At 46.9% G+C, this 19,993-nt stretch overlaps 1 protein-coding gene across 1 annotated transcript in view; it reads left to right on the plus strand.

The window, feature by feature from the left end:
• The window catches only part of PMFBP1 (polyamine modulated factor 1 binding protein 1), a 245,967-nt gene that overhangs the window by 110,342 nt on the left and 115,632 nt on the right, over nt 1–19,993 (plus strand). The window contains exon 4 of the mRNA XM_067543437.1: nt 5,528–5,595. Coding sequence (XP_067399538.1) covers nt 5,528–5,595 — 68 coding nt within the window. The remainder of the gene's footprint in view (nt 1–5,527; nt 5,596–19,993) is intronic.

Raw genomic sequence — 19,993 nt, forward strand, 5'->3', positions numbered from 1 at the left:
TACCTGGCAAGCCACCTTCCTGTGTGACATGGCCCCCTTGATTCACCCAGTAAGATTCCCAGGTGTAAATGGACAGGCGTTATTCCTTTCAAAATCCAGCAGGCTTGTTTTCTGCTGAGGAGAGTGTTGTGAAGCTAAGACGAGTGGTCATGGGGCTTTTGGGAATGCATCAGACTGAAATGTCAGAACGTGAACAGAGGCTAGGATGTGGCGTTTAGGGAAATACCCTTCAATAGTGATTGGATTAACGTCGTAGGGTATAGCATCTGGGCTCATAGGGACAAGCGTTCGAAAGTGCTCAGCTCCACTGTGGTGCTTCTGGGCAGGTTTTCAGGTTCCCATGTGGACCTGATGTGATGAGCCTTTTTGTAGAGCTGGGCTCAGCTGTGGGTGCCGAGCTCTTAGTTACTTATCTGCAAGTGTCATCATGAAGAGTACTTCCATGGGAACGAAGTGCAGCAACTTGAGTTCCACTTCGTGAGCCAGGGCACGGGGGGACGCCCCTCGTGCTCCCTTCTGTCTCTGTCTGTCCTCTTTCTGTACTGTTTCTTGTAAAGCACAATCAGATGTGAAGGAGAGTTTGACACAGAAGAAGCATATTTGTTTTCAGGTACCTGCTCTCTTTGCCATGTACATAACAGTAATGGGTTATGGGGGTTGTGCCCCTCGGCCCCAGTCAGGGTCAAAGTCCTACTACGCTGGCCTCTGCACCAACACATGCAAACTGATGGTCTGAGCCTCAAAGAGTTTACAGTCTAAAGAAGAACAAGATAGGCACAGGTTGGGTCACCTGCACACAGTGACCGGGCTGTGGCAAGCCACATCCTGTTAGTGCATCTCTCTCTTCACGTGTTTTATTTATATTCTTCCATATTTCCTGACCCCAGTGGGGGTTTCACAGGCGGCTTGTCCTTGGTATGTCTTGTGCACGGGGCATACGCATGTGCTTTCAGAGGGATCCAGGGCTGTTTGTTTTGGTTTGGTGATCCTTGCATAGAGGCTGGTGCTCCTTTGCTGCATTCTGGCTCAGAAATGGATGGTGTTACCCTGCACTGAGGTGAAATGGATGGCGATACCCTGCATTGAGGTGTGGCAGGGCTCCCGTGCTTACTACTTTGTCTAATCTGTTCTAGGCATGTCTCTGGAACCCATCAATAATAATTTCACTTCGTACTGATATAGTGCTGATCTTCGTAGCACTGTACAGACATTAGCTAACTACAGACATTAGCTAACATTAGCACTGTACAGACATTAGCACTCCTGGACGGTAGGCTGGTAAATATCCTCCCCATTTTACAGCAGGAAAGCTGAGGCATAGAGAAGTGAAGTGACTTGTGCTAGGCCACAGAGTGAGACCAGGGCACCCCCATGGGGTGGAAAAGGGGTACACTTTACTGGGGCCCGGCCCAGGCTGCAACCCCCATTACCATGAGGAAAACATTTTTCATGGCTTATGAGATGGTATGTATGCGATGAGGGATTGTGGTATGTGTGTAGGAGGGGGCCCATGTTACAAGTTTGTACTGGGCCTGAAAAAATTATGCTTGGGCCTGAGTGAGACTGAGCCAGGAATTAGAATTTAGAACGACCTGACCTTCATCCCTTTCTATTCAGTTCTCCAGCCCAGTGGTTCTCAACCAGGAGTACACATACCCCTGGGGGTACGCAGAGGTCTTCCAAGAGGTACATCAACTCATCTAGATATTTGCCTGGTTTTACAACAAGCTACGTGACTTGTTTATACTGCTCTCTATATTATACACTGAAAAGTACAATATTTACACTCGCAAAGTCAGTATTTTTATGTCTGAAACTAAAGTAAATTCATACTGGAGACTGAGAGAGACTGTTCCAGACCACATTGCCATCACCATAGTACCTGAGCAGATCAATTAGAGTTGCATTAGGAGATCTCTAGTGGACTTTATTGAGGTTCTGCTCTTCATCCTTCCCAGGTTCTAGGAAGGAAATGAGGGGTGGGGGTGGGGATGTGTGTGTGCGTGTGTGTGTGTGTGTGTGTGTTTGGCTGACACATCCACTTCTCATACATGCTGAAAGTGGCAGCAGTAGAAAGACAGGTGAGTCTATGAGCCTCAGTCTGTACAAGCAGCTTCATCGGGGAGTTCTACTCTGCCTCAGCACCAGCCATACCCTAGTGTGTCAGCCTGGCACAGTTATAGGAGAAGAGAGCAGAGCACAATATCCTCTCCAGCCAGCTTCTCTTCTGCTTCGGTCACCTCAGCACCTGCTCTCTGCTTGGAGATCTGGCTTGACCCATTACCCCAGTTAGAATGCTTCAGTAGCGAGTATGGACCCTGTTCAATCTTGCACTTCTGCCAGCTCCTCAGCTGCTATAAATCTGGGTAACTCCACTGTGGCCCATGGAACGATGCTGACGTGCGCCCGTTGGAGAGCTGGCCCTTGGAGTTCCTGGAGCAGCAGACTAGGTCTAGACCCACCTGAGTCTGCGGTGTGGGATGAAAGAGGAGTTCTTTCCATGGTAGAGCCCTCCTGGCTGCCCTTTCCTCTCAGCCCCGCCTGCTCATCTTAGAGAAGGCTGGCCCCTGTCTCTGGAGACATGCTCTGGCTGTAGCTCGAGCTCTGTCAATGCCCAGGATGCTGTCTTGGCCAGAGCTGTTGGCAGTCTGTCTGTCTGTCTTTCTGAAGCAGCTATCAAGCACCGTCAACCACAGCTGAAGGGGCTGCATTGCTGTTTGTCATTGGTTGTTTATGCCCTGACACTCCTTATTAACCCAGCTGACCCAGAGGGACATTCCTAGCTGAATATATTTACAAAATATCCAGTAATCCCCAACCTGTACATACCTTTGTTTTTTGTACCTCTAATAGGGAGTAAAACCTGAAATTGTTACAGGAACAAATGCCCTGAAGTCAGGGGCTTCACTGGCAGGAGGATCCGGCCTGTGCTGTGCAATGAGACTTCTGTCTGCTCTTCACTAGAGCACCTGCTATAGTGACTGCACTGAATACCTCTGTTCCACTGAGACCTGAGCCAGAAGGAGCTTGCCCCTGCCTTTGGTTTTCAGTAGTAGTGAGACACAGCCGGTAGGGTGAAGACCTATCTGCTGTTGCCCAAGGGCTCCTGTCCTTGAAGAACACAGTTGAGGCTGGTTCTGGCAATGGGCAGCCTTGGTGGATTCCTGTGCCAGCTGCGCACGGCTGTGTTTTCACTCCCTCCTCCAGGCTGCTCCATTGGAATGCTCCTGTGCTACAGAAACATGACACTAAGCTGCAGCTTCTCTCCGGTTCCTCCTCTCCCTCCCTCCTGCCAAACACTCAGGTTGAACTATCGGACTGATCTGAGCAACCAGCTTTCCGTCCGAAAAGAGGCTCCATGTGGCCTGTGTGCCTGCTGCTGCGGTGGGTTGGGAAATAAGTAAAGCGTGCAGTGTGCTGTGCCATTCCCTAACGAGCCTGTGTGTCCCAAGCGCTGTGCTGAGGAGCCTCTTCTCCTTGGTGATAACCTTTCTGCATATTAATATCATGCCTGTATCCCATGTGACTTCTTCTGCCTTGCCACCTCCTCCTTCTCACTCATTTACATAAAAATAATTTATGTGGACATTCCTTCAGTCAGGATTCTCTCTCCCCCTCCTTTAATATTTCGCTGATGCCTTGCGCACAAATGGGGTCGTTATGCTTTCGCATATCATTAAGGCTTTATAAAGAACAACAGCGACATCTGCATGTGCCGCAGCGCCCTGGAGATGGGAAAAATACAGAAAACAAGCCCCGAATGAGCTTTGAGCATGTCTGGCTCTGTCTCTCCTCAGCTTCCTTTGCCACCACCATGGACACAAGTAATTGTACAGTGTTATCACATCCTGGCTCATCTGAATATTCATAGCTGAGACAAAGCTTTGGAGGAGAAGAAATGTGGGGGAAATGGAAGGGGGAGAATTTGAAACAACATTGCATTTCCAAATGAAGGTGTGCATTCTGCACAAGGAATTGATTTGAAATCCAAATTGTTTGTCTAGACCGGTCAAAACCTGGGGGCAGTAGAGTAGCATTGTACACATACCCCTCTCCATCCAGAGGAAAAATAAAACAAAGCAACCAACGGTTACAGAAAAGCCCCCAGTAGAAGTGATATTTGAAGAGTCGCCAACAGTGGCTAACCAGCTGCTGTTTTACCAGGAATGAAATAGTCCATTGAGTGAGCTTTATAAAGACCCCAATTAATATGTTGTGCATGTATAAGATCTACAAAGAGCCCACTGTATTCCTCTCTCCCCCGAATCACCACCTTCATTCCCTGGCCAGTGCCAGTGGAGAATGATCTTAGCTACCAAATAATTGATTAATCACTTCAACAGTGACAACACCCCTCTCCAGAAAGAAAAAGAGAAAAAACAAACAAAAAGAGGCAACAGTTCTCTAATTAGGGTGTAAATTACAGCAGGTTCCATCCCTCTCTTTACCTTTAAAAAAAAAAAAACAAGCGAGAGAGAAATATAATTCCCGTGTTAATGTGTATGTTATCTTCATTGTTTTGGTTTTACTGTGTATATCCTTTATTAATATTAACCAGAAAGGGAGGTGGTGTTTGTCAATGCTGTGGCTGGCTCTGCCAGTGCGTTCCCCAAAGAGCTCCTATTTCCATGCCACTGGAATTTATATTCCTTTAAATGTCTAGCACAGCACCATTTCCTCCTTTTAATACACCACTCTGCTGGAATTAGAAGAATCCAAGGTTATATCCAACATCAAAGGTTTCCAAGTCATAATGATTTTAGTAAAAGTGAAGACAGATCATGGAACGAGTCCCTGGCTTTTGAAGATAGGCATCATAGGGACCTTTCTCTTCTCCCCCCACCCCCCCAACTTTGTACCTCTCCTGGCTCTGAATGTCCCACGCTAACACGGTTTAATGATATGCAAATGAAATATGCATAAAACCATTCTACTGTATGATGATTAAACACTGGAGACATTAACAGCCGACGCTTCACTGTTTGACTGTAATAATCTTTCCTGAACATCCACTTTGATTGCGGAATTATGGAAACCCATAGCAGTTGGCAGAGGGAGAGAGAAGGAAGGAAAGATGCAGGGACGCATCACCCATCTCTGCGTTTATCCCACTCCAGGAGACGTTTCCCCCCCTTTGTATTGCATTCCTAGTGCTGTCTTTTGTAATCCATCCATGCGGTCGCACCAGGGCGATTAACGGGAAAAAACCTCTTTTCTCTTAATGTTTCAAAGCTCATTAGCCAAACGATTATTCCTCATTAACAGCGAAAGCTCATTCATTAAAAGGAAAAATATGCCCAAAAGGTGCCAGCGCTGTTAATCCTGAGCCCTGTAGCTGGGCTGTAAATCCCATGCTAGTATTTTCCATTCAGAAGGGATGCGCGCCAATCCAGGGGTTGTTTTTTGTTTTGTTTTGTTTTTTAAAAAAGGAAAAGAAAACAGTTTGTATGTTTTGTAAAATCCGCAAGAGAAGCAATCGATATTCCCGTTGTATGACTTTATTTTTGTCTCTCCCTTTTGTTTCCAGCGCCCGTCCCTGGCTCAGCGCCTGGTGCCAACAGAACACCTTTCAGGATCCACAGCAACGCAGATAACGTGAGTAGCCAGCAGTCCCTGAAACCCACTTCCAAAACCCTACAAAGTGTGTGTATGCCTCTTCTCATCCCCTCCAGTGTGCCACCCGGGCTTCACAAGTAGCACCTTCCAAATCTCTCCGTCTTCAAGTTTGTGCATGTCTGTGTGGCATCCCTCCTCCTCCTTCACTCCCATAGTGGATCTTGCAAAGGGCTTCAGATCGGCCCCATTCATCTCCCTGGTGATAGCAGTGAATGTAGATAAATCTCTGCCTGCCTGCTTGCTGTTGGAGTATGATTTTTATTTTGTCTTCTGTGTATACCTGGGTCAAAAAATGGGATTTATACACACATGCACACTCGTGTGTGTGTGTGTGTGTGTGTGTGTGTGTGTGTCTGTGTGTGCGCGCGCGTGCGCATGCTTATCTCTCATATACACACGTGTGTGTGTGTGTGTGTGTGCTTGCATGCGTGTGTGTGTGTGTGTGTGTGTGTGTGTGTGTGTGTGTGTGTGCAGAGAGAGAGGGAGAAATACATACACACACATGTATACATAAACACACACATTTCACATACATACACAACTATGTGTTTGAAAATGTCTGAGGCAGTGCGTGCGTGCGTGTGTGTGTGTGTGTGTGTACGCACAGATAAGCATCTCTAGCGATATCTATATAAACATTCCCCCTCTTCCCAGCAGAGGCTGTGTGCATCTCTGATCCTGCCCTGTAAGAGCTGTATTCCAGGCTTCCTTCGGAATTCTGTTGGGAGACCTTTATCCCTTCCCTGTGTCTCTCCCGAGCTCCAGAATTGGCACCTTTCCCTGAGGTTCTCCGAATGGCAAGTGGCATCGGCTGTAGCCTGCATTCTTGCAGCTTCCTGTGGCATTTCTCTCTCGATGTCGGCTACTCCCTTTTGTTTGTTGTTGACTGGGCTGGGGTTTTTTGGTTTTTGTTTGTTTTTTTTTTCTTTAGTTAATTTATAAATGAACCCGAATGGCAAACAAGCCAACAGCTTGCGCAAAAAAAAAAAAAAAAAAAAGCCCCACACAAGCGCCTTCTGCTGCGACAGATGCCCAGATTGCCCCTGGCACGGAGGACGGGCACAAGGGGTTTGTTGTTGTGGTTTCTCTTTTGCTGTTTTTGTTGTTCCCTTTATTTTTAAAGACTCCAGGATGCCGGCCTCGGCTTGGAACGCAGCGGTGTCATGGCGGAGACGACGGCCTTTGTTTCACAGGGTGTGAAAGCATCCGTTGTGCTGGCTCCACTGCGGCAGAATGACGTGTACGGGGGGAAAGTGCTGAAAGTCAGATTTGTGCCTCACTGGGCAAGTCCCCCAGATCCCCAGTAGCTGAGTCCCTGTGTCCGAGGACGGGGCTTGCCGTGGAAGAACCTCGTCTGTAATCCTGGCACTTGCGCCTTCGGTTGCTGCTTGCTGTTTGCTCCTGGGGGTCTGGATAATCTCCCTTAGCTTTACCGCACTGTCTGGCCCGCATACAGGGCCGCTGTAACATATACCCGCTGCTGTTATCACACGAAACTGTGGCGTTGCCACTGAATGGATGGCACTGTGCCAACTCTTCTGCCATCCGCCCTTGCAGCTTCTTTCCTCCCTCCCTCCCTCCTCCCCTCCCGCTCTCCTCCTCCCATCGACTTGGCGTTAATTAACACATGGGTTAATTGATTTTAAAAGCTGAAGAATTACAGTTAACTTTTCCCACAGGGTACAGAGGCCAGCCACTTGGCACAATTCTGCCTTTCTGACTGGTGCGGGGGGGCAGAGAAAAGCCCTGTGCTGCGGGAGCGTTGTCTGCTCACTGACGTGCCATGGTCTCACCCTTTGCAATATGTAACCCTTCTGCTTTGTGATACGTGAGCAGCCCTCCGCTCATCACCCGCCCCTCTTTTAAAAATGAAAGGTCGGCTGAAGTTTTAGCAGGAAATTACCCCCCTCCAAGAAAAGAAAAGGCTTATTAGAACAAACAAAACGGACCTGTCTCTGCTTTATTTAATTAAGTGGTTACGAAGGACAGGGCTCCCCACCCCAAGCCATTGGAAACGTTGGGGTAGGGCGTTTGAAAATTGCTGCCTTTTATACACTTGTCCTGTATCCCCCTATTTTTTGGTTCTCTAATTGGCTGAGATGTGTTGCTTGTGGTGAAGAATCTCAACCGGGGGACAGTTGGCTCATTGTAATTAAAAACAACATTTACCCTGGGACAGCTTTGTTTTTTTCTCTCTCTTTCCTTCACCCCCAATCTCTGCTGCACTCGAGGGTGAATTCCGGTGCAGCTGGGAGGAGACATGGCATTGCTGGGAACTTGCTGGTTTTCACTTTTTCATGCTTTCATTTTATTTCATTTTGTTTCTTAAAAGCATGAAGCAAGTGAAGCGACAAGAGGAATCCATTATGCAAATCACGTCACATTTGCATAATGTCTCATGACTGGAATATGCAAATGAGCTGTATAATTTATGAGTGCCAGTGTCTATCTAAAAGTGTTTCCCATAATTTAGAAAAAGTGAGCCTGGGAGACGTGGGGAAGGCAGTTTGGCGTGCTGCCCTACCAGGAAAGCTCAGCACTCTCCCCACAGAGCTCCCTGGTAGCAGCCGCAGAAATTAAACTTCCACATGCTCATTAACCCGTCAGAGGCAAAGCCCCCTTTCTCTCTCCCTCTCTCCCCCTCCTTTTTCTGACTTCCCCCACCTGCTCACTTCCAACTTCTCCGCAAACCACATGACTAATACATAGGATTTCACGACCATTTGAAAAGAGAGCCAGGTTCTGGGCAAGCTTGCTGTTTGCTTGCCTCCTTGTTTGTGAGTGTGTTTGTTTCAATCCGGATGACGCTGAGACAGTGGATGAGAAGAAGAATCTGCTCCTTCCAGCTGTGTCTTTGAGACAGACCGGCTTTGTAGACACAATGTTGGTGACTTGCATTTAGAGTTTCTGTGTATGGCAGGCATTGTGGCATGTGTCAGTGAAAGTGTGTTGTGTCCGATGCATGATTTCAGTAAGGGATCTGTGTCTGACTTCAGGAGCTACGTAGGTCAATCTAGCGATGGCATTACCAGCAGGAGCGAGTTCGTGGCTGGAGCTGGCCAGCTGCACTTCCAACCATAAGAAAGTCTTTGAAATGCTGTGAACATGCAGGACTGGTATCAGGGCTCGATATGCCCTTTATTTTTTACCCAGCCTTTAGTACTTGTGAGCTTGGGAGAGTCCTGTCTGAGCGTAGAGTGGATGCAGGGGATTACAGCAATACAGGCGTGGCCAGGTACTTTTCAGTTGTGGAATGGCACCCAGATGCTACATGGATGTCTGCCTGAGAAAGACGTAGAGCAATAGTAAGTAATTATTAATAACGATATTTGATAAGGCTGATTTTCAATTCTGACAGCACTGTACAGATGAGGGGAGGTTGTGTTGATGACAAAGTGATGAACTCTATGTTTTGGAGTTCTCTTTACACGTGTTACAGTGTGTGGGTGTCACTGAACACAAAGTACTGGCATTTTCGGACGTGGTGGGGAGCTTGGGATGAGTGTGTGGCAGTGGTGGTCAGCTGGTTAGTTGGTTTGAGCTGAAAAGGACCCATTAGGTTGGGAAGCTGTTTTCTGAGTGGGGGAGAGTGGTCAAAAACTTTTCACAGGAGTCTCAATGTTCATTTAAAAACAAAGCATGTTTCTAGCCCTTCTGGTTTTCAAAGAAAAATTTCTGAATGTGAATAGCTGCCTTAATTGATGAATGTGTAATTAATTACAGCTTTCATATGAAAGCATAAATTCATACTTTTAATATAATTGTATATGTAAAGTTACCATATTTATATGCACTGTAAGTGTTGATATTGACCATATGTGGCATAATGAGTTTTTTAAATATTAACAAATTATTATGTGTTACCATATTTTTGTGTGTGGGTAAAACAGCACAATGGATTTCAGACCTGGGCACAACGTAATTCTGAGGTGTGAGGTCACAAGAAGAAAAAATAGATGTGTTTTGAGTCTTGGAAGAAGAGGAGAGAGTTTTGAGGAACCGGTGAGAAAGCAGTGATAACCTGCCACATCTAGACTTCAGATGCTTCAGGATTTGTTTTTCATTTTGCAAGTGCCTGGAAGTTTGCTGCCTTCTTCCAGTTCTGAAAAGAGAGCAGTTTGATCAGCAGCCCCCTGCGATTCACCAGACCGCACAGTTCCTTGCCAGAAAGATAGTTCAGCCTAGCTTAGAATGTGCCTACAGGAAAGGACTGAGCCTATGTACAATGAGAATATGTGACCTGCACCATGAGCACTTAGAGACAAAGAGAAAATAGGGTCATCCTAGCAAGCAGCACGGTATCAGCACCATTGGGAGTCAGGAGTGGAGAAGCAGCAGCTATCCAGAGAGGATGGGAAATGAATGGAGAACAATGGTGTTGCAGCACTGAGGAACGGTGAGGGAGGAAAAGGAAACAGTTTCCTTAGCAGGATGTGGGGTTACACAACAGCAGGGTATCTGAGTTGTCCTTCTGATGCTGGAGATGATGAGAATCCCTTCAGGGTATGGCTGATGTTGAGACGATGGGAGGGAGGGAGGAAGGAATGATTTAGTTGGGGTTGGTCCTGCCGTGAGCAGGGGGTTGGACTAGACACCCCCTGAGGTCCCTTCCAGTTCTAATCTTCTATGATTCTATTAATCTATTGTGTGAGTTAAAATGGTTGGCAGGGATCAGGATTTTGTACCCACTTCATGGGAGTTTGTCTTTCGCTCTTTGCAGAGCACTGGCTCAACTTGCTGCTGCTGTCTGGCTGTCAGTGTCAGCTGATTGTGGTGCTTTCTCACCATTGCTCGGCAGTCCAGTCGTTTCTTAGATAAGCATGAACACAGATTAGATATTGATAAGTTTTAAAGTAAAAGAAGTCAAGGTACTGTTCTTTCCTGGGATGCTGTGTATCCGTCTGGGGTCCCTGCTCTTCCCTCTTTGCTCTACACCACTCGCTCTGGACACCTTCAGTCCCACCCCTGAGCTACCTAGAAGGTTGTGGAGAGGGGTCGGAGGGGCTCTCCTCGTCTCTGCAGCCCTCTGGCCTGGGGATAACAGACTCCACTTTAGACTTTTAGCCTCTCTGTCATTAGGTTCTTCAGAGTTTTATAGATTCCAGCTGTGGTCTTTGAATCAGCTGAAGGCAACATGTTGAGAATATATTGTGGGACTGGGAAGGTGTCGAGCAGAAGTGGTCCATCAAAGAATCTTTCTCTTACCAAGGGGTTCACAGAATGAATGAACTGCAGAACCACTGGTTTAAAATAACTTTGGGTTAGTTTCCCCCCCTCTCTGACTGTGGAAGCATACCTGCTTACCTGGTGAACTAGACTGCTATGAAATAGGGTGATGGAAGATATTGGTCAAGCTTCTTTCACAAAACTCTGCTGATTCACATCAGTCCTGATCTGCCACAAGCCTCTGTATTCAGATCCTGGAGCCTCTCTCCCCTGCATTTGTGCCAGGCCGATTTCATAGATAATGGCCAATGGCTCTGCAATCACATCAGCCAACTCCCTCAGCACCCTGGGATGGTTTGCATCCGGCCCCATGGACTTGTGGATGTCCAGCCTTTCTAAATAGTCTTGAACCTGTTCTTTGAGCACTGAGGGCTGCTCAACTCCTCTCCATTTTGTGCTGCCCAGTGTAGTAGTCTGGGAGCTGATCTTGTGAAGACAAAGGCAAAAAATGCATTGAGTACTTCCATATTCTGCTGCTCCCCTTCTTCCATTTGTCAGGATCCTGAACTCGACCATCTCATGGTCACCAGGTTGTCATCCACTTCTACTTCCTCTACCAATTCTTCCTTGTTCTGGCTTCCTACACCCACCCCAGTTCTGTTAATGCAACCAGTGTCCAGACCTGCAGTGGTCCTTATTTATATTAGTGGCAGACATCTGCTGAGCCAGAAATTGCCACTTATGACAACTTCTGGAGTTAGCAAGACATTATTTAGAAGTCAATGAATGTGAATTCTGACAGAAGCTATTGGTGTTTCCTGACTGTTGAATTTTTCTTGAATGTGTGTGCTACCAGTCAGGCTTGTGGCAAAAGCCAAGGGCATTTTAGGAGAGCAGCATTAATCTGTAGAGAGCTGCCCCTCTGAATTCTGGGGGTTGCTTTTCAAATGTTTATGGAAAAGTAAAAATGTTCACAGAACGTTGTTTCCCTCTTTTGTGAACTTGTAGTCTTGTCCTCTACATTCTCCTTTGGGTAGAACCTGGTGGAACACTGTTCCCATGCAAGTGGTGACTTTCTGTATTCTTATCAAACAAAACCCTCCGATATTCTCCATTTTGTCCCCAGCTACCATCTCTGTGAGCACTTTACTAAAAATTAACCTATGCCTTGCCCTTAGGGACGTCATAGATTAAGGACTGAAGTATCCGTATTCCTGGGCCAAAGATTGTAGGACACAAATATGTGCATTGTGCTTTACAGACTGCCTTGTCTGTGAGCATAGAGTGTAATTGAAATGAGCCATGATACACATTGGGGTTAACAAACGCTAGGCAGGGGTGGGTGAGGAAGGACAAGTTAGAGCAATAAGTTTGTGCAGTTACTCAGGTTAGCCATGTTCACATCTTGGTGGTTCAAGTAAAACTTACTGTTAAAAATACTGATCACTGCTGGCTCTTCTCTTGGACATCCTGGAAGAATGAAGACTTAGGACTCACTTATCTTGTTGTTACCGCTAGATAGATGGATTTAGATGGGCATAACTATGCAAATCGATCCATTAAAGAGCAGCACGTTGCCGTTCACTAGTGACTCTTCTCTTCACTCTTCTCTTGGTCGGGCTGTGATTGTTTGGGTGTTGTGGATGACATTGCCACAGGGAGAGGGAACCTTGCCAGCCATGTTGTAGCCTTGTTTACAGAGGCCAGGTCTGTGCAAAGAGGCATGTCTTGTATTGTGCCTGACCTTTGTTGACAGAGAGGTCTACAGCTGGGGACACTCAGTGAAAAGGCTCTGTCTGTGGATCACAAGGGTATCTCCCTGGAGTGTCTCAGCCTTATTGTCTTGTGCATTGTAGTGCGTAGGGGCATGTGCAACGACAGGTGGTCTAGTTGCAGCCCGTTGGTTGAGGGCTGTGAAGATTAGGACTGGGACCTTGAAGGTGGGGATAATGCAGAGAGTAGAGCGCTCAGTGATGTGCTCTTGTTAACTTGTTCTAGGCGAGAGAACAGCTTGCACACATTGGGCCAGCAGTAGCTTTTTAAGGCTTTGGTTTTCAGATGTGGGCAAGCAGAGTTGTGGTAGTCTGGCCTGGAGATGGCAAAGACATGGAGGGTGCTCTGGTGACATTGAGATCTTTGACAAAGGGATACAATCTTTGAGTTGCCTGCTAGTCGTAGATGAAAAATGCATTTCTGTCCACTGATGACGTTTGAGTGTCCCCTTTTTCAGGACCCTGAGGCTAAGCATTTGACAATGAGGGGAGGTTTTCTTCTTGCTTCCGTTCATGGAAGAGCTCCCACCTTCCCACTACCATTGCCTTGATCTCACCAAGTTACTCTTGAGTCAGCAGTTTACTTCTTTCAGTCGCTGGGTGGGCTGTTCACTCCATACAAGGAAATGTACAGCAGGGCGTCCTGCAGTGAATGTTTGAGCATTATATGTTCTCCCCGAGTGGTCCGACCTAGCTGTTGAATAGGAGGGAGAATAAAACTGAGTGTAGGTGGAACTTTGCCCATGAAAGCTTTTGAGGAACAAGAATAATTTCTCATGAGAACTCTCCACTATCTGCTCCAGGGGAATGACTGATCCCAGCTCAGTGCAACTCCCGTGATCCCTGCCTCATTATGTAGGTGGGCCTGCTATTCTTTATGGCTAATTGTGCTGAAAGTCACTGAGAAATGGCTGCAGGATCAGCATGTCTGTCTGTCTAATGTCACCTAAATTAACTGCCCAGACCAGCCTGCTCCTATTCCCACATTGCCCAGCTGCACACGATTGAAACATCATCTTCTCACCTCTAAGGCCCTATATAAAACCTGTATCAAAGTACACAACAGGCTTGAAACATTTCCAATTTTGAAAATCAGGGTTTTTAGAAGGAAGGAGGCTTAGCAGAGATGTCCAGCATTCCTCTCAGGACAATGTTCATAGCAGCCTGGGCCCAGGCCCAGGCAAAGTGATTGCCAATGTGCCTGCTACAAAAATAATCGCAACAGTCTCTGTAAAGAAGAAAATCCTGCTTCTCTGTTCCATTCACTGCCCAAATCCTGCAAGCAGTGTGGGTCCCTGTGAATGGTACCCTGTGAATGGTTTGAGCAGGGGGTTGAGCTCCTGACCTCCTGATATCCCTTCCATCCCTAATCTTCTATGATTCTTCTGTGATACCGACACTTGGAGCATTCCTCTTGGATGATCCCTGGTGGGATGCTTACTGGAGAGTCCAATTAAAGGGCTTTCATTCTGAATCCTGGCACTCAGGGCAGCCAGCCTGAGGTCCCTCCAGCTTCCTGAGATCTCCCGGGCATGGGCCTGCTCTCACAGTCACTGTGCCAGGTAGAGATTCAAAGCCCTGCTCTCTGAGTTGAGACACTGCTTTGGTCTCTTTCCTTTTTAATTTATTATTAATTTAAAAATACTTTTCTCATGTTGTACCATGAAAACCAAACCAGGAGGTAGATGCTGGTGTGTGAAATTGAGAATGGAGTAATAGAACATCTTCTCTAGTACGAAGGACACCTGGTTGTGGAGGTGATGCTCTTACAATTGAGAAGCGAGTCCAACCCTTTTAAAGAAGTTACCAGGCAGCATTATCTGTAGTCTGGGATGGAGCTTGCCAGGTGTCCCTAGCACAGGTGGGTTCTTACAGAATTACTGGTGGTAATGGAGGAGTTCTCTTGTCCTGCTGTCCAAGGGCAATGCATCTGTGAGAAGTGTTGCTGCAGTCTGGGGGCCCATGGGAGACATCACTGAGAGGTGTTGGGTTGGGGAGGGGTTGCAGATCTGTGGGATGCATCAACAAGTTTTGGTTGAGGATTGGGGGCTCACACGAGGCTTCAACACTTCAGCTTTTGGAGTGGATGGTAGACCTATGAGAGGCATTGTTACAGTCTGCTGGGGGGGAGAGTGGGCCACAGGAGGTATGGTGTATGGCTCCGGGGGGGAGGGCAGGTGGCAGACCTGTGGGAATTGTCTCAACAACCCTTTGGTGGGATGGTAGGCCAGTGAGAGGTGTTGCCAAGACATTTTTTTTAAATCAGCAGATCCAGATAACTTGCATTGAAGAGTTTTAAATGAGCTGGCTGAGGAGCTCTCTGGACCCTTAATATTGATTTTCAGTAAGTCTTGGAGCACTGGGGAAGCTACAGGAGACTGGAAGAAAGCTAATTTTGTCCCAATTTTTAAAAAGTGTAGATGGCATGACCTGAGTATTTGTAGGCCTGTCAGCCTGAAATTGATCCCGGGCTGATGCGGGACTCAATTAATAAAAAATTAAAAGAGGGTAATACGATAGTGCCAATCAACATGGGTTTATGGAAAATGGATCCTGTCGACTAACTTGGTCTCTATTTTTGATGAGATTACAAATTTGGTGGGTAAAGGTAATAGCATCGAAGTAATATATTTAGACTTCTCTTGGTATCGCACAACATTGTGATTAGAAAACTAGGACGATATGCAATTACGTGGCACAGATTAAATGGATTAAAACCGGCTAACTGATAGGTCTCAAAATGTAATTGTAAACAGGGAATTGTCTTCGAGTGGGTGTGTTTACAGTGGGGTCCAACACGGATTGGTTCTTGCCCTGTGCTATTTAACATTTTTATCGATGACCTGAAAGAAAACAAAATCATCACTGACAAAGTTTACAGGTGATACAAGAATTGGGCGAGTGGTAAATAATGACAAAGACCAGTCATCAATTCAGAGCAATCTGGATCCCTGGGTGCTAGCAAACAATATGCATTGTAATATAGCTAAATGTAAATGTGTACAGCTAGGAACAAAGAGCACAGGCCATACGTACAGGATGGGGGGATCGTGACTCTGAAAAAGATTTGGGATGCGACAGGCCCATGGCAGGCGTTGCTGAGACATGGTGGGGGGTGAGGGCCGTTGTCGGGGATGGCAGATGCGCCTCCTTGGGCTATCAGTGCAGCATGGTGACTGCTCTTTACCAGCTGTACCTTAGGCAGCTCCCACATAAGGCTCCGACCCATCTTGGTATTTGTATGGTTTATTTCAGGATCCATTTGCTACTAGAATTCACTCGGTTCTTAGGCCTAATATTTATAGCCAGGGTCTCAGAACAAGCAACAAGTCTCTCAGAGGAACTTCCAGGAGAACCGCTAGTCATAGCCACATAGCGAGGGCAGCCGGGATTCAGTGAGATGCTCATAGCTATTATGTTTGAGATAGGGGGTGGAGAAATAGGAGGTGGTTCCTACCTAACCCTTGGGCCTGTTCCAAGCCCTCTGGGTCCCACTCCCTGGCCATGCAGCAGCCACTTCAGCCCTGCGAGGTCCTGCTCCCAGCCCCTGCTCCAGCTCCTCCGGGTCCTGCTTCCAGATCTTGTGGCAGCCACTCCAGCCCTGTGGGGTCCTCTTCCCTGACCTGATCCATCCGCTCGCCCCTGCACAGCGTGTGCACTTTTACAGGGGCTCCCACAATATTTCCACTGCCATGCAACTCTCCCCCTCTACCTCCCTGTTCCACCAGTCCTGTTTGAGGCAGAGTCCGAACCATTGGTCTGAACCACTTGTGCCACCAGCCCCTCTTCACTTATCTTCCACAGGCCATATAATGGCAGGTGAGGATGAAAGCCGGCTCACTCAGCTGTGGTCTAGTCTGCTGGTTGTCCCATCAATCCACCTGCTGAATCCTGGTGGCACTGAGGACTTGTAAACCATGCCTCCTTACTGACCTGCAGCTGCATGGTGCCATGTGTTGACCTCATCCTTGGATGGACTTGTTGCAGAAGCTGGAGTGGTGCAGGCAGGCTGCAGGGTGCCTCCTGCTTCCTGAACTGTCCCATGAAAGCCCTGATCGCCCCAATGTATAGACCCCACCTATAGGAAGCTCTTGGTAGTATAGCCCCAAAATCTCCATGCCTGCCACACCTGACAAAGATGCCTGCTGTTAGAAATGGCTTGTCTGCATGTCCCTGATTGCTTACAACTGTTCTTCACTACAGATATCAGGCAAAATGTGTGAGATCTTTAACAAATCTCTCGTTAATCCCAGCTAAACAGATTAAAATGTACCACAGGCTTTAAGAGGAAGCCAGCTGCTCAGTTGTAGGGCACTGAAAATATAAATGGTGGAAAAACAACCAAAAGGGATTGGCTTGCAAATACCAGGAAGGAAGCGGTTTTCATGCAAGTGGTACTTAGGAGGAACAAAGCAAGATGTTCCCTCTGAGACTTGAGCTCGGACTACTTCTGTTTCTTCTTGTGAATCAAATGTGCAAAAGTATGTGTGAGGATGCAGGCTGTTAAAGGGTTCTTTCAGTAATACGTTCAGGGTTTGAGAGGTATGGCCTGGCTTGCCAGTAAAGCTCTGAATTTCAGAGGGGCCTGTTACCGTACCTACAGATCTATTTCCAGTACGTAGAACTTTAACCATCTGATTTGTGGGTGAATTGGTAGTTAAATATCTAAGGCCTATAAAATGCATCCAGTACTGGAAGTTGCTTCTGTAATTGAAAATCAAGCTGAGATTTTGTGGGATCAAACTGCCAGTAGAATTTGTTTCGGTTGTAACTGAAGTGATGGATTTATTCATTAAACCCTTGTGTTCCTTTTCTAAATTTAGACTGACTATTACAGCTTTTTAAGGATAAATTCTTAATGTAAATTTTCTAAACATTTTTATTTTTACATTTAATAAATTTGGGAAGAAAACCCTCTAACAAAGACATGGTTCATGTTTTAGAAGGTAGCTGTGTAGTACTGGGCGTACCGTCCATCAGGGACCACTTTGGTATTTTTAGACTCTCCCTCTTTTTTCACCTAGAGGTCTGTGTCCCTGCCCTTTCTTACATTGTGTCTGCTGGTCCTTCTCTGTTAGTGTGGAGAGCTAGAATGTGACTACTGGCGTTTGTAGGTCATAAATCTGCCCAGAGTCCTTAGCACTGGCATTTCAAAGAAAGCGCCATGACACTTGGCGATTGATTGAGAATTCTGTGTTGAGAGCTGATGCCACAGGGTGTTACGTAGCTCAGCACAAACAATGAAGATTGTTCCTCGGGATTAAAGGTAACAAGCAAGGAAGCTAGCAGGTTTGCTGAGCGGGGTGAGAAGAAAGGGAGCTCCGAAGACTCTTTGTGGGATGTCATTGGAATAAATCTTTTGAAGATGTAATGTTGGCTGCCTGACTAGACTGGGTGCATCAGACTCATTTCCTGTGTGACCCTCCTCATATCTGAGCCCAGCTTTGTAGACGTGAAAGGGTAATACATTCCTCTCTTCTGCTGCTCATCTTTGTGTTCCAGGAGTGCAGTCCAGGACCTGAGGCAGTTTACACTAAAATCTCATGGGTCTGCAGCTCTGTTTCTCCACATGGCTAAATGGTTGAATGGTCCATTAGCAGATCCAGAGGCAGTGGTCCTGTTCTGCACCATATGTTCTGAGATGGGCAGAACAGTGATCTGAATGTGGATGATACAACTAAGCTCTTGATTTCCTGCACATTTATTTCCTATATGGTAGAAGAAGGGAAGCGCAATGAAGGCTCTAAACCTGCCATAGCGATTGTTCTGTTAAAAACACTGGCACTTCTAGTTAAACAAAATGACCTTTTCTCCAACCACATCAGAGAAATGGCTGGAAAACGTTCCTCATATGGTAAATCGTTCTTGTCGTTTTCCTCAGATGATCACAGGATATTGTAGTTAAATGCTGAGATCTGCCCAGCCTGCTCCCCGGCCCTGCCAATTGCCTAAGGGTGCAATAAGTAGGTTAATACTTGCTTTAGGGTTAGCCTGAGGGTTAGCATTCCCCGTAGGCAGAGCCAAGTTGTGTGTGTGGGTGTGAGAGAGAGAGAGTGAGCGCTCATGCACATATGAGCCTGAAGGGTGATTTTCATTTACTCCCATTTTTATTATTTGCATGTTCCCTTGTCATTTTTACCGCAGCAGTGGTGACAGCTGTGTTTGTTACAAACATGCTCCTTTCCACACACTCCCCACACAGAGGCTTGTGGTTGGTATGGTTGCTTTTTTGCTGCGGTTTGCTTTTTGTGTCTCCTCTGTGTTCATTAGTTCCTACTATTGTCCTGCTCAGTTTTTGACTGCTTTGTTGGCAATAGGCAGTGAGAGCAAGAGACAAAGAGAGAAAAGTGGAGGAAACGCAGATGTGGAATTTGCGTCTCTGATTGTCTGTGCAGTCAGCAAATCACAATCTTATTACAACAAGAGGAAATGGATGCTGGTGTGGTTTCTGCTTCCTTGTCATTGCCTACATGCTGGATTCCCTCCTGGCTAACTAATGGCAGAACCCAGCTGCAATGCACTGGCAGCAGAAAGTCTGTCTAAAGGAGGGTTGCAAGTGGCACAAAATACCTGCAACCCCCATTATTTTGCTTAGGACCCAGAGCCCACCAGTGCTGTCCCAAAAGTGGGCAGCACCAGCCCGGGGCCCAGGAAATTCATCGGTTCAGCATATCCCCTAAGCATTATCCACCAGTAAGGTGTCTGTGGAACCCAGAATGTACATTAACGGTCTTTCCTGGAGAATCCCTGTGAATACTTCTGTGAAGAGCAACTTCCTCTGCTCGCTTAGGGGATGCAAATTGCATACCGCACCTGTGCTAACAGAGGTGAATTGTTAGCTTGACAGTCTGCTGCATCTTCACCTTGGAAAGGAGGGGCTGACAGCTCTGCAGACAGCACAGGGACCTGGCTTACCAAATGCTTTATTGGGCTGAGATCTGTAGGAGACCACTCTACAGCTCCTTGACCCACAAGAGAGATCCCCTCCATGCCACCTCAAGTCCACACCACCCCAGCTCCAGGAACCTGGCACGCTGTCTTGCTGTGCAGCCATTGATTTGCCCTTGACAGCCAAGCACCCCGACCCCTTAGTGATATCCTATTTTGCACCATAAGCTACTGTGGGGACCATTAGGCCATTTTGAAACTTGTATGGGGCCCTTGACTCCTTCCTCTTTTCCTGGGATCACCATCTTCTGAGTAGCCATGAAGTGGATGGGGATGACTAGATGGTGGTGGTGCAGGATGCTACTGTGTAGTGCCTTTCTCCCCTAACCTTTCCTTGTAGATTTTTCATAATTTTGCTCCCCTTTGCACCATGCATTGGACGGGAGCATCTGTTCCTGTGTGGACAGATACAGCCATGTAGTTGCTGTTGTGACGGGGCCAGCCCTGATGGCTACAGGAGGGTGCTGGAAGGCATATATATCAGCCCCAGG

The sequence above is a fragment of the Emydura macquarii genome, unplaced genomic scaffold (assembly GCF_026122565.2).
Source record: "Emydura macquarii macquarii isolate MOO-44397 ecotype Brisbane River unplaced genomic scaffold, CSIRO-AGI_Emac_v2 contig_839, whole genome shotgun sequence".
NCBI lineage: Eukaryota > Metazoa > Chordata > Testudines > Chelidae > Emydura > Emydura macquarii.